At 32.3% G+C, this 16050-nt stretch overlaps 1 protein-coding gene across 2 annotated transcripts; it reads left to right on the forward strand.

Moving 5' to 3' along the window:
• Positions 1-3122: 3122 nt before the first annotated feature.
• Positions 3123-14560, forward strand: kctd5b (potassium channel tetramerization domain containing 5b). 2 transcript variants are annotated; one of them, XM_051098503.1, is made up of 7 exons: positions 3123-3364; positions 6811-6919; positions 7014-7105; positions 9552-9647; positions 9777-9887; positions 11286-11411; positions 12117-14560. In XM_051098503.1, exons 1-7 carry the CDS (start codon positions 3161-3163, stop codon positions 12144-12146), a joined length of 768 nt encoding a protein of 255 aa, XP_050954460.1. In that variant the 5' UTR covers positions 3123-3160; the 3' UTR covers positions 12147-14560. The 2 variants fall into 2 exon arrangements, with proteins under 2 accessions (XP_050954460.1, XP_050954461.1); XM_051098504.1 differs by lacking the exon at positions 9777-9887.
• Positions 14561-16050: the final 1490 nt, after the last annotated feature.

Genomic DNA, 16050 nt, shown 5'->3' on the forward strand with positions numbered 1-16050 from the left:
AAGTGATATGTTATAAATTACTTTAATTGTTTATAGCATTAAGATTTCTGCTGACAGCAGTGTTATAAAGTACATAGTGTTTGGTGGTTTTTAATATTATAAATTATCCTTACTTTTATAATGTTTAGAATCAAATTAATTATTAGTTATAGTGTTCCCGTCTAAAAATATTACTGGTAAATAAAGTTTTTTGACAGATGAGTGATTCCCAAACACTTTGCTAAAAGCGGTTCGGACGAATCAATTAAAAAGTATCGATTCAAAAGGATGATTTTTTTTCTAATCACTAGTAATTCAACCTCAAAACATTACAGAGGATTTAATGTTTAAAATTAATCAAATACTTTTTTTCCCATTATTATTAATTATATTGTTCCTGTCTAACAATTTTAACATTAAACTAATTTCTTGTTACAGGTGAGTGATTCCCGAACAATTTGCTAAGAGCGCTTCCATCGATTCAAAAGAATGATTCGTTTTTAAATCACTAGAAATTAAAACGCGAAACGTTACAGTGGATTCAATAATGTTCATAATTAATCAAATGTATTGTTCCCATCATTATTAATAAACTTTTTCTGTCTAACAATTTTATTGTTAAACAAATTTTTGTTACAGATGAGTGATTCCCAAACAATTTGCTTAGAGTGCTTCGGTCGAATCACTTAAAAATGATCGATTCAAAAGAATGATTCGTTTTCGAATCACTAGAAATTCAATCGGAAAACGTTACAGTGGATTTAATAATGTCTGTAATTAATCAAATTAATTATTCCTATTATTATTAATTATATTGTTCCTGTCAAACAAATTTACTGATAAACTAATTTATTTTATGTCACAGATGAGTGATTCCCAAACACTTTAGGAAAAGCGCTTTGGTCGAGTCGCTAGATAGTATCGACTCAAAAGAATGATTCGATTTCGAATCACTAGAAATTCAATAGCAAAACGTTAACAGTGGATTTAGCATTGTTATATTATTTTTATGTTACAAATGAGTGATTTTCAAACACTTTGCTAAAAGGGATTCGGTCGAATCACGAAAAAGTGTCGATTCAAAAGAATGATTCGTTTTCAAATAACTGGAAATTCAATCGCAAAAGGTTACAGTTGATTTAGTAATACTCATAATTATCTCTGGACTCTTGTCCAGAGATAATTATGAAGTTAACCATTTCTATTTAATTCTTTTGAAAAAATGTCAGTATTTACCAACTGGTCCAGATTATTGTCTCCACCAATGGTGTGGCTTTGGGGGCGGAGCTACGAATTCATTCAACCAATGTCAGACATAAAAATATTTTTTTAAAAGCATAAAAATTGAAAACTGAGAAAAAAAGAAAATAAAGATGATATAAAATAATTTTCTACAGTCTATTTAAGTGACACCATTGCACTAAACAAAAATGCATGAATTTACATTAAAAAAAAATTATAATTATGTTTAAAAAACAGTAAATCAGAAAACTGATAAAATGTATCAAAAATATTTTTAAAAATGATAAAAATTGAGAATAATAGAGAAAATAAAGATGATATGTAAAATAACATAAAATAATCTTCTACAGTCTATGAAATGATACTGCCTAATATTAGATTTTTTTTTAAATACTTTATCTTAGTAATTGTCTCATAATAATGTCCAGAGATAATTATGAAGTTAATCATTTGAATTTAATTCTTTTGAAAAAATGTCAGTATTTACCAACTGGTCCAGATTATTGTCTCCACCAATGGTGTGGCTTTGGGGGCGGAGCTACGTGTTCATTCAACCAATGTCAGATGGGGGCGGGGCAGTGTTTGAGAAACCTGCTTGAAACAGTAATTATTTTTTTGGAGGCGAAAACCTTAGACGCTTCCTCTTTAAACCTTGTCATATAATAGTTAAAGTGCATATTTAAGTGATTTTAATAATGTTTATTTATTATACACATTTATTCCTATTATTATTAATTACACTATTCCTGCATAACATCTTTACTGTTAAACAATTTTTATTTTACATAGCATCTTTATTTTCTCTATTACTTCTCAATTTTTATCATTTTTAAAAATATTTTTGATACATTTTATCAGTTTTCTGATTCACTGTTTTTTAAACATAATTATAACAATTTTTAATGTAAATTCATGCATTTTTGTTATAGTGCAATGGTGTCACTTAAATAGACTGTCACTTAAATTTTTTCTCAGTTTGTCCAATTATCTCTTGTCCAGAGATAATTATGAAGTTAACCATTTCTATTTAATTCTTTTGAAAAAATGTCAGTTTACCAACTGGTCCAGATTATTGTCTCCACCAATGGTGTGGCTTTGGGGGCGGAGCTACGTGTTCATTCAACCAATGTCAGATATAAAAATATTTTTAAAAAGCATAAAAATTGAAAACTGAGAAATAAAGAAATTAAAGATGATATAAAATAATTTTCTACAGTCTATTTAAGTGACACCATTGCACTAACAAAAATGCATGAATTTACATTAAAAAAATTTATAATTATGTTTAAAAAACAGTGAATCAGAAAACTGATAAAATGTATCAAAAATATTTTTAAAAATGATAAAAATTGAGAATAGAGAAAATAAAGATGCTATGTAAAATAACATAAAATAATCTTCTACAGTCTATGAAATGATACTGCCTAATATTAGAATTTTTTTAAATACTTTATCTTAGTAATTGTCTAATAATAATGTCCAGAGATAATTATGAATTATGAAGATAATTATGAAGTAGACGCTTCCTCTTTAAACCTTGTCATATAATAGTTAAAGTGCATATTTAAGTGATTTTAATAATGTTTATTTATTATACACATTTATTCCTATTATTATCAATTACACTATTCCTGCATAACAACTTCACTTTTAAACTAAATTTTTGTTACATATTAACACTTTGCTAAAAGCGCTTCGTTCGAATCAGTTAAAAAGTATCGATTCGAAAGAATGATTCTTTTTCGAATCACTAGAAATTCAATCGCCCAACGTTACAGCACATCTAGATGTTGCAAATAACAGCACAGCCCGTGGCTTTTCAGTGTCTTGTGCCTAAAAACAAAAGTGAGGCGTGTTTCTCTGCGCCGGCGCGCGTCTGTTGGTCATTGGAGAGACTCGCGGTCACCGTTACGCATTTCAGCAGAACAACGCGCTCAGAATGGCCGAGAGTCACGGCGAGATCAGCGGCCACGACTGTCGGCGACCCGCTCCGGCGCAGACCTTCAACCACAGGTCCTCCAAGTGGGTCCGTTTGAACGTCGGCGGCACGTATTTTCTGACCACCAGACAGACGCTCTGCCGGGATCCCAAATCGTTCCTGTTCCGCCTGTGCCAAGCGGAACCAGACCTCGATTCGGATAAGGTAACCATAGTTTGATTTATTTCATTTAGAGATCATTTCGACAGTTCTACTGAGCTAAATAACCTAGTATGTACGACAGACCATTTATTTATTTAGTTGATGTGTAAGTAATTTATAAAGAATGGCTGGGAAAAGTAGGTTAGAGAGTGGAGAAGTCTGTGAAACGAGACTCAAATACAGCCTATTTAAAACCTACTTAATTTTAAGTTTAAATATTATTGTAATACTATTATGTTGATATCATAAATACAGTTAAATTGTAAAAATATTATACAATTTTATGTATACAATATATTGTATATTTTATGCAGCTACAAATCATAATTTCAATTTAGCATAACTTAATCATGCATAAATCATTATTAAATCATTCACGAGACAAAAGATCTCTTTCTTCTCAATTTTGAGGAGTTTCTTTAAAATGGGTCGTGAGTATGAACCTTCACAAGTTCATAATCGTTTATTGTTGTATAGAGTTATTTCTGTTGTTTCTATGTTAATTTGGGGCTTGTCCAGATGGTTGTTTTTGTCTAGAGTTGTTTTCCTGTTGGATGGACACGAACAAACGCACTTTTACCGTCCGTTCCAACCCTCCTCTCCCAGTTCCAGAACAAGGTCTCTTCTGTTCTTGTCTATGAGTGTTCGTGGCTGGGAAGACGTGTGGGTGGATTGTGACACCTTGTTTGTCTGTGGCATCCTGGGGTGGCCGTGCGATGACATCATCAGCACATCTGCCCCAGTTTTGCCTTGTAATCTGGACACAATCCTGCTTATGACACCTGAGCGGTGTCAGAGATCAGGGTGAAAGGTTATGCTGCACAGGTCGGGACAGGCGAAGATCACAGGAGGTTTCAAGTGAAGGATTCTGATGCGTCATTAATTTGTCCCAAAAACATCTGTTTTTGCTGCCAAAAATGCACTACATTTTTTGCTGAATAACTAAAAATGTGTATTATGTTCACTGAGAAAAAAATTTGTTGTAGAAACAGTTTTCACTCATTGATAGTAAATTTCACAATTAATTACAAATTAATGTCAGGTAACACACTGAATTATATGTGCTATTTTCAAGTATAAAACCTGAAATTTTCTGTTTTATTTTCAACCTTCAGAAAAATGACGCATTTTTTAATTTTAATTGGCTTTATTTAGGTAAAAATTAGTATTAGTAGTATTATTTAATAATATTTTAAAAATATTTATTTAAAAAACTGATTAGAAACAGCATTATTGTGACATATTGAATTGATGAAAGAAACATATTTTGTAATATAAAAATTAAAAAAATGTCTGTAGTCTACGTGATTATTAAATATTACTGTATAATATTTGTATTTGCATTAAAGCTGAAGTTTTAAAATGTTTTTTAACCAGGTTTAAAAACCACTTTGAATGAAAAAACGGATCAAATATATCAAAAAATATTTAAAGTATAAAAATTGAAAACTGAGAAAACAATAGAAAAAATAAAGTTGATAAAATAATTTTCTACAGTCTATGAAAGCGTACTGCCTAATATTAGAATTTAGGTTGTTTTTTTTTTTTTTTTTTTTTTTTAGATACTTTATCTTAGTATATATCTTCTAATACCCACAGAAAATTATAAAGTAAACCATTTGTATTTTGATTTATTTGAAAAACTGTAAGTATGAACCGTTTGGCCCAGGTTATTGCCTCAACCAATGGCAGATAGGGGCGGGGCAGTATTTGGCTAACTTGTTTGAAACAGTAATTATTTTGTGATATTTTGTTTGGAGGCAACATGCATATGTAAGTGACACCATTGCACTATAACAAAAATTATTTATTTATTTATTTATTGCGTTTGCATGAATTTACATTACAACTGAAGTGCTATTCAAAGTGTTTTTAATTTATTTAATGTTATAACCAGGTTTAAAAACCACTTTGAATCAGAAAATTGATAAAATATATAAAAATATTTTAAAAATATAAAATCTGAGAACTAAAAGATTATGCAATATAAGATCATTTTCTAAAGTCTATGAAATCATACTGCCTAATATTAGAATTTATCTTTTTAAAAGTTTTTTGGTTAAAATACTTTATATTAATAATTATAAATTATGAAAAATATTTAAAGTATAAAAATTGAAAACTGAGAAAACAATAGAAAAAATAAAGTTGATAACAATTTTTTTTTTTTAGATACTTTATCTTAGTATATATCTTCTAATACCCACAGAAAATTATAAAGTAAACCATCTGTATTTTGATTTATTTGAAAAACTGTAAGTATGTACCGTTTGGCCCAGATTATTGCCTCAACCAATGGCAGATAGGGGCGGGGCAGTATTTGGGTAACTTGTTTGAAACTGTAATTATTTTGTGATATTTTGTTTGGAGGCGACATGCATATGACACCATTGCACTATAACAAAAATTATTTATTTATTTATTTTTTTTGCGTTTGCATGAATTTACATTAAAACTGAAGTGCTATTCAAAGTTTCTTTGATTTATTTAATGTTATAACCAGGTTAAAAAAACACTTTAAACCATAAAAACAATAAAATATATAAAAAATATTTTAAAAAGTATAAAAATTTAAAACTGAGAATAGAGAAAACAAAGATGATGTAATATAACATAATTTTCTACAGTCTTTAGAATATTAGAATCTTTTTTATTTTTTTGTCAAAATACTTTATCTTAGTAATTATCTCATTATAATATCCAGAGATAATTATAAAGTTAACGATTTGTATTTTGATTCTTTCACCAATGGTGTTGCTTTGGGGGCGGAGCTACATGTTCGTTCAACCAATGCCAGATAGGGGCGGAGCAGTGTTTGAGAAACCTGTTCGAAACAGTAATTATTTTGCGTTATTTATTTGGAGGAGACAAACCTTGTCATATAATAGTTCAAGTGCATATTTAAGTGATATCATTGCACTATAACAAAAATAAAATTAAATTTGTCCCATTTGCAAAGCTCATGTCACATTGTTTCGTGCTCGCGCAGCTCCGGCTGTCTCACCTCCTCTCATCTCTCAAATCTCAGGCGGTAATCTCAAAATAACCCTAATCCAGAATAATCCTGCTCTCTAGGGGCTTTAACCCTGTAAAGAGCAGGAGTCTCTAAGGCTCTGGGAAATCACTCCACTCTGTTTGTGCCCCAGATTTGATAAAAGGGTGATTTCAGACTCACGCACTGTTCCAGGTTCGGTTGCAATCGTCCTGGTTGAAGCCTGTGAGTTCGTACGTCTATTTTTTATGACTGTAGCCTGCGTGCCATTACAGACAGAGATGCCGAGTCCCACAAGCGCACGTATGAGCGCTCAGAGCATTAATGTTTAAACTCACTTTCCTCTAATGCTTCTCTTCTCTCAGCGTTCACAGACTCACACGCTATGCTGAAATAAAAACACGCTGGAATAATAATGAGAACTAACGTTTTTGATCTCTGTTGATTTCTACTGTAGGATGAGTCTGGGGCGTATTTGATTGACAGGGATCCCATGTATTTCGGGCCTGTGCTGAATTACCTCAGACATGGGAAGCTGGTCCTCAACAAGAACCTGACGGAGGAGGGTACGACACATATCCACAGTCAAACTGACGTGATTGAGTCTGTGATTGCTGCTGTGTAGCTTTCATTCCGTTTGCATGTGTGTGTGTGTCTCAGGAGCTCTCGAAGAGGCCGAGTTTTACAACATCACATCATTAATAAAACTCATCAAAGAAAGGATCAGTGAAAGAGAAGCCAAGACGACACACGTAAGGGAGCAGAAACACACACATTTATTTATTTTTAGATCCTTTTATCAAAGCAGACTTTAAACTGAGATATGCGTCAACACTTTGTGGGCGATTCACAGTTATTTTTAGTATTATTTCCTTACTTGTAGTTTTAGTTCAGTTTTTTTGTTTAGTTTTTAGTGATTTTATGATGTGCTTTTGACATTTTTATTTGTTTTTCAGAAACACTTTACAATAAGGTTCATTAGTTAACATTAGTTAACTACATTAACATGAACTAAGAATACTTCTACAGCTTTTATTAACCTTAGTGTTAATTTAGCATTATTAAAATCACAAATCACAAGTTGTGTCAATCTTTTAGTCCAGCAATTTTAGTGCTTCAACTTTTATTTATTTATTTTTTTATTTTAGGTAAAATTTAATTAATTTATTTAATTAACAGAAATGTTTTAATAGCTTTAATAAGATTTATTGTAGGTTCAGGGAAAGTGACTGTTTTGTGACTGAATTCTGATTGCTTTTTCTACAAGAAACAAGAGTTCAAAATATGTCCCTTAATTTTAAAGCAATAAAAATACTTGCAGTAATTTGCAATAGCAACAGTTACATATAAAAACCCTTAAGACACTTAAAAATGTATGAAGGCTATATAAAATTTTGTTTACACTTAAAAATATGAAAATTATTATATTATATTATATTATATTATATTATATTATATTATATTATATTATATTATTAGTCATGGAAACCCCTTTCCACCACTAAATAAAAACTTTAAAAAGGTAATTGTAACTTTTTATCACACAATTCTGAGAAAAATTCAGACTGTGACTTATATCTCACAATTTTGAGAAGAAGCCAGAATTGACTTTTTTTCTCAGGATTGTGTGATATAAACTTGCAGCTGCGAGTTATAAAGTGAGAATTACAAGATATAAACTCGCAATTGAGAGAAAAAAGTCAGAATTGTGAGATACAAACTCACATTTGTGAGAAAAAATAATTGCGAGATACAAACTAGCATCTGCGAGAAAGAAGTCAAGAGTTTTGCAAGTTTATATCTCAATTCCTACTTTATTTCTTGAAATTGTGAGTTTATATCCCACAATTCTGACTCTATATCTCGTTGTTATAATTTTTTATACTACGGGTGTCATTGAATGCTTGAATCTGATTGGCTGACGAACGTTCTGAAGGTTTGCATTATTTTCAGAGAAATGCAAAGTTTGTATCACACAATTCTGAGAAAAAAAGTCAAATCAGAACTGTGAGATATAAACTTGGATTCGTGAGAAAAAATAATTGAGAGATACAAACTAGCATTTGCGAGAAAAAAAGCAAATTGCAAGTTTATATCTCACAAATCTGACTTTTTCTCAGAATTGCATGACATAAACTTGCAGTCGCAAGTAACAAAGTCAGAATTGTAAGATATAAACTCAAAATTGAGAGAAAAAAGGAATTGTGAGATGTGAGAAAAGAAAGTCAGAATTGTGAGTTAATATCTCAAGTCTGACTTTGTTTTTGCAATTGCAAGTTCATATCATGCAATTCTGACTTTATATCTCGTTATTATGACTTTATATCGAAATTGCGAGTTTATATTTCATAATTCTGAGTAAAAAAAGTCTTTTGTATCTCTCAATTTTGAGAAAAAGTCAGAATTTCAGGTTTGCTTCTCAGAATTGTGTAATATAAACTCGCATTTGTGAGAAAAAAATAATTGCGAAACACAAACTGGCATTTGCAAGCAAAAAATCAGAATTGCAAGATTATATCTCTGAATTCTGACTTTATTTCTCACAATTGCAAGTTTATTTCTCACAATCCTGAAAAAAGTCAGAATTGTGAGTTATAAATCGCAACTGAGAGAAAAAAGGAATTGCGAGATGTGAGAAAAAAAAGTTTATAATCAGAATTGCAGGTTTATATCTTAATTCTGACTTTGGTTTTTACAGTTGCAAGCTTATATTATTATTATGGCTTTATAAAAAAAAGTTTATATCTCACAATTTTGAGAAAATGTCAGAATTGCGGGTTTGTATCTCACAATTCGGACTTTTTTTCTCAGAATTGTATGATATAAACTCGGAGTTGCGAGAAATAAGTCAGAATTGTGAGATACAAACTCACATTTGTGAGAAAAAAATAATTGCAAAATATGCAATTGCAAGTTTGTATCTCACAATTCTGACTTTATTTCTCGCAATTTCTCACAAAAACTAGACTTATTGTACGAAATGAAGATAAAAATTATTTTGCCGCTTTGTGGTTGTCAAAAGTCCATAAAAGATATCCATAGTTAATCTGATGAACTACATCTGTGGAAATAAAATGTCATTCAGGCATAAAAAAGCAGAATAAAAATCCATATATAAATGAAATTAATTTAGATTTAAATGGCATGTTCTTTATTTGCATGTTTTACATGTTTCACCATCGTTGTCTCTGTTTTCAGACACCGGTCAAGCACGTTTACAGAGTGCTGCAGTGTCAAGAGGAAGAGCTTACTCAGATGGTCTCGACCATGTCAGACGGATGGAAGTTTGAGCAGGTAAATCAAACCCGGCTTTAGTTCATCTGGTCATTCCAGCTCCACAACAATCAGAATGGCTCCCGCCGGTTCAGCTGAGCTGCGGTGTGTGATGCAGGCCCTGCCTTACGCTCTGATTGGTTGTTGCAGCTTGTCAGTGTAGGTTATGGGCGGGCCCAGAAGTCAGAGTTTTTCCTGATTGTGTCTCGAGAGGTGAAGGGGGAGGAGTCAAGCCAAACTCACCCCACCCACAGTGGAGAGGTGTGTCCAACAATCCCCTGTCCTCCCACTAACCACTGCATGCCGTCGCAAGATTGGTTTTAATTGCAATGGTCACAGTGAATGCTGTCGCCTGCTCAGATGTTGGTGATGCACACGTGTTCTGCATGTTTAGAAGTGTTTTTAACAAGGGCTGAGTCTTTGCATGCAAATGCATTCGTGAGCATGCTGACTATTTAGGTGCACCATATTGAATTTTTGTTGAAGGGACTGTTCACCTAAAAATGACCTTCACTTCATTATTGAGATATTTTGCACAATTCTCACATGGTTCCTGTACAACGAAAGTGAATGGAAACTAATGCTGTCAAGCTCCAAAATGATGCAATTAAATCACATTCTTGTTAATATTTAAAATATGTGAAATGTCATGTTTCCATGAGCAGTTGTCACTGAAGTCTGAATATAAGCAAACTCCACTAAGGGTTAAGGCAGTGACTCCTAATCATTGGCATTTTATGGTGGACTGTCACTTTAAAGGAATAGTTCGCCCAAAAATGAATATTTACTGAACATGTACTCTGGTCATTCAATATGTAGATGAGTTTGTTACTTCATCAGATTTGGAGAAATGTAGCATTACATCACTTGCTCACCAACTGATCCTTTGTGAATGGGTGCCGTCAGAATGAGAGTCCGAACAGCTGATAAAAACATCACAATGATCCACAAGTAACCCACACCACTCCAGTCCATCAATTAACATCATGTAAAGCCAAAAGCTGCGTGTTTGAAAGAAACACATGCATCATTAAAATGTTTTAACTTTAAATTTTACTTGAATTTTTTCTGGCCATAATCCATAATAATGCTTCCTCTAGTGAAAAAGTCCATCTACTGTTGTCCTCTCACATCAAAATCCACCAATATAATTGTTTAGAGCTGTTTTGGACTGTTTTTCCTTGTAAATGGAGTTTGCATATTTCTCACTTAATTCAGACAAGATGACTTTTTTTGCTGGAGAAAGCAATATTATTTATAGAGGACACATATTTTAGTCAGAAACAACTGTCTAAAGTTAAAAATGTCTTACAAAAACAGCTTTTAATTTTACAAGACAATAATTGATGAACTGGAGTTTTGTGGATTACTTGTAGATTATTGTGATGTTTTTATCAGCTGTTTGGACTCTCATTCTGACGGCACCCATTCACTACAGAGGATCCATTGGTGAGCGATTTAATGCTACATTTCCAAATTAGTTTTGATGAAGAAACAAACTCATTTACATCTTGGATGTCCTGAAGGTGAGCAAACATTCAGTACATTTTCATCATTGGGTGAACTATTCCTTTGGCCATCTACAGTCACTCACAGAGAACAGCTGCTAATCTCTATCTGTTCCTTTTCATTTCTATCTCTCATTCACATTTTGTGTAGCTGGTCAATATCGGATCCTCCTATAATTACGGTAACGAAGATCAGGCGGAGTTCTTGTGTGTTGTTTCTAAGGAACTGCACAACCAATCATACGGCAACAACACCCAACCCAGTGAGAAAGCCAAGGTAAGCAGCATGTGTGTGTTTGGCTGTGTTCTAAATGGATTACTACCATACTACATACTATCGTTCAAAAGTCTGGGGTCAGTATGATTTTTTAAAAAAGAAATTAATACTTATATTTCGCAAAGTCATGTTAAATTGCTCAGAAGTGACAGCTAAGACATTCATGATGTTACAAACATTTTGGATTTCCAATAAATGCTGTTCTTTTGAAGTTTCTTTTTATCAAAGAATCCTGAAAAAAACGAAGCATCATGGGTTCCATTAAAATATGAAGCAGCACAAGTGTTTTCAACATTGATAATAATCATGAATGTTTCTTGAGCAGCAAATCAACATATTATAATGATTTCTGAAGGATCATGTGATGCTGAAGACTGGAGTGATGATGCTGAAAATTCAGCTTTGGTCACAGGAATAAATTACATTTTAACTTATATTCACATAGAAAACTGTTTGTTCAAATTGCAATAATATTTCACAATTTTGCTAATTTTCCTGCATTTTTGCTTAAATAAATGCAGCTTTGGTGAGCATAAGAAGTTACAAAAACATTCAAAAATCCTACAGACCCTATACTCTTTTAGTAGGAATAGCATGTTATTCCAAACATGGCTGTTGTGTTTCAGGTATTGCTGACAGTAGCTTAGTGGAGATTAGTAATCTTTTATTGCATTATGTAAATCCTCTGCTGTTTTTTTCCCTCAGATTCTACAGGAACGTGGTTCTAGAATATGATCATTTAGAGCTCCCGCATTTTGAGACATATCAGCTCTTTCTAGAACATTCCATGAGCTTGTTCTCTTCACGCCTCGAGAGCACCGGACACCTGACACACACAAGCAGCACGTGAAGAGCATGTCCACTGTATTCCAGTCTTTATGGTGCCTGTTTATCTGGGACGCTTGTTTGTTATGATCTTTATGGATTCAGAGACTGATTCAGATTCTCTGGTCAGGATCTGGAGAGCTGGACCAATGACAATCTCAGGGATCAAAAGGAAATGGACACGTCACTCTGAATCACCTGTTACCACAATCAATATAATAGATATACAGTGGGGTTCAAAAGTGATAATACTTGATTTTTCATTTATAGCGAATGCTTTTCTTTACAAGTCCCTCAGTATTTGGTGTGTCTCCCTTTTTCTTTAATCAATATCATGAACAAAACCTGATGATCACGAACTTGTGATGTTTCAAAAAGCATCAAGGAAAATCTGAGCGTCTGTACAAAGAGTCACATGATCAATGTCATGCTGATACTCATATTTGATTAGTGACACAGACATACATAATAGATACATAATATTAAATATTACTTTTTCTTTTTTCTGTGTTCTCTGACTTTTGGACCTCACTGTCCTATGATTTACAGTTGAGGTCAAAAGTTTACATACACCTTGCAGAATCTGCAAAATGTTAAATATTTTACCAAAATAAGAGGGATCATACAAAATGCATGTTATTTTTTATTTAGTACTGACCTGAATAAGACATATCACTTAAAAGACGTTTACATAGAGTCCAGAAGAGAAAATAATAGTTGAATTTATAAAAATGACCCTGTTCAAAAGTTTACATACACTTGATTTTTAATACTGTGTTGTTTCCTGAATGATCCACAACTGTGTTTTATTGTTTAGAGATAGTTGTTCATGAGTCCCTTGTTTGTCCTAAACAGTTAAACTGCCTGCTGGGACCTGAAAATGCTATAGGTCCCACAAATTCTTTGGTTTTTCAGCATTTTTGTGTATTTGAACCCTTTCAAACAATGAGTGTATTATTCTGAGATCCATCTTATCACACTGAGGACAACTGAGGGACTCATATGCAACTATTACAGAAGGTTCAAACACTCACTGATGCTTCAGAATGAAACCACAATGCATTAAGAGCCGGAGGGTGAAAACTTTTGAACAGAATGAAAATGTGTATATTTTTCTTATTTTGCCTAAATATCATATTTTTTTTTTCATTTAGTACTGCCCTTCAGATGCTACAAATGATACTTACATGTTCCCCAGAAGACAAAATATGGTAAATTTACCCTGCTTTTCCCAGCTATGTAAATGTCTTTTATGTGAAATATCTTATTCAGGTCAGTACTACATAAAAAATAACATGCATTTTGCATGATCCCTTTTATTTTGGTAAAATAATGAACATTTTGCAGATTCTGCAAGGTGTATGTAAACTTTTGACCTCAACTGCATATACACAGCAATACAAATTTTGCAAAAGCGCCATGGCTGAGCACAGTTTTTATGCAAGAATGTAGTGCTGAGTAATATTTCTTAGTGTTTTTAGAGATTTTAGCTACTCTAGCATTCAAAGGTTTGGGGTTGGTAATATTTTTTTATGTTTTTTAAACATTAATTTGATCACAAATAGCAAAAACAGTTTTATCTTGTTTTGTTTGAATATATTGTAAACTGTAATTTATTCCTGTGATCAAAGCTGAATTTTCAGCATCATTACTCCAGTCTGAAGTGTCACGTGATCCTTCAGAAATCATTTCTGATTAATATCAATATTGAAAGCAGTTGTGCTACTTCATATATTTGTGAAAACCATGAAACTTTTAGGATTTTTTGATAAAAAGAACAGCATTTTTTTATTATAAATATCTTTACTGCCACTTTTGATCAATTTAATGCATCATTGCTGAATAAAAGTATTAATTTCTTGCAAAAAAGGAGAAAAAAATCTCACTAACCCCAAACTTTTGAATGATAGTGTATATCTACAACACATTTTACTGGAAACCTGTGTGTTTTTTACTCCTTTTAATGTGAAAATTATTGCTTTTGCACTACTGCTATTATTATTATCAAGGCAATATTTCAGAAGAACTGCTGTTAAGAAATGTGTAGTCTATCTTATTACTGAGTACTTGGCTGGACCTTAAAGTGAATGGGCTTTTTTTGTCTGTCAACCAAGAGGAGAGACAGGATATGTGAAGCATTTAAATGACACCTTGCACATCTGATCTTGCACATTTTGATATACAGTATATTATGCATCTTATAAGGTAATAATGTATGCGTTTGTATGACATTTTGAAAATGCTAACATCTAAACCTGTACTGCAAAATCACTGTAAAATTCAAGTAGCTGAACGTAGCGACGTACATCCACATACTTTTAAGATACAAATGCATTTTTAACAAATAGTCATGTGTGTCTGTGTGCTTTTTACTGCCATTTTGGAAAAATAAAAATAAATTAATAATTAATTAAACAAAAAAATATATACATATATTAAAAATAATTTTTAATTGAAATAAAATAAACTTAAAAATGTAGTTTAAATTTATAAAAATAATTAGCAATGTTGCTTTGGCAACTAACTAAAATAAGTTTAAGCTGAAGCAATAAAATTACTAAAACAGAAATAAAAATAAAGCTAATTATAAATATTAACAACTAATAATTATGATAAACATTTAGCAAAATTACAAAAAAGAAAAGATAAACAAAAATAAAGGCTAATTTAAAATATTAACAAACTATAATAGCATATAAATAATATTGAAATAACACTGATATATATATATACAGGGGTTGGACAATGAAACTGAAACACTGGCCAATATAGTGTTGGAGGTTTCATGGCTATATTTATGCAGCCTGGTGGCCAGTCTTTACTGATTGCACATTCCACCAATAAGAGCAGAGTGTGAAGATTGACTTTGTGCACCCAATAGCTCAAACATTGTACCCTGAAGGTGGTGCCGTGTATTAGGATGATAATGCACCAATACACACAGCAAGACTGGTGACAAGAGTGATTTGATGAACATGAAAGTAAAGTTAAACATCTCCCATGGCCTGCACAGTCACCAGATCTGAATATTATTGAGCCACTTTGGGGTGTTTTGGAGGAGCGGGTCAGGAAATGTTTTCATACACCAACATCACATAGTGACCTGGCCACTGTTCTGCGAAAGGAATGGCTCAAAATCCTTCTGGCTACTGTGCAGGACTTGTATTTGTCATTCCCAAGATGAAATAATGCTGTATTGGCTGCAAAAGGAGGCCAAACGGCATACTAATTGTGGTCTAAACCCAGGTGTTTCAGTTTCACTGTCCAACCCCTGTATATATATATATATATATATATATATATATAATATATTTACATATAATACCTGTTTCCTCTCATTTTATTTAAGATTAATTAAGCTCACTCAATTCTGCATTCACAGCTCCACCGTGTGGTGATAAAAAAAATCAGTTTACAAAAATAAATAAATAAATTAAATGTTTTGGTCACAAAACAGTTGCTGGTCCCTATTGACTTCCATAGTATGGAAAAAATAGCCGTCAATGGGAACTAAGGTCAATTTTTAAATATATAAACATCCAAGACAAAACACATACTTTTAAGATAGATAGATAGATAGATAGATAGATAGATAGATAGATAGATGTACCAGATATTTTTTTTCTGGTACTGTCCCTTTAAATGATAGCCGTCTATAGGAATGCCTGCTCTAAATTGTTCCCATCAGGGTAAAGACATCGTCTTTTTTCCCAAAACACATGGCGCCTGTACATCTAAGCTAAATATTTCAACAATCCGTTCGGTTGAACGCACAGCATTCGCGTTATTTCAACCAACCCCTTAATTTCCTGCA

Source organism: Labeo rohita, chromosome 24 (genome assembly GCF_022985175.1).
Source record: "Labeo rohita strain BAU-BD-2019 chromosome 24, IGBB_LRoh.1.0, whole genome shotgun sequence".
Lineage (NCBI taxonomy): Eukaryota > Metazoa > Chordata > Actinopteri > Cypriniformes > Cyprinidae > Labeo > Labeo rohita.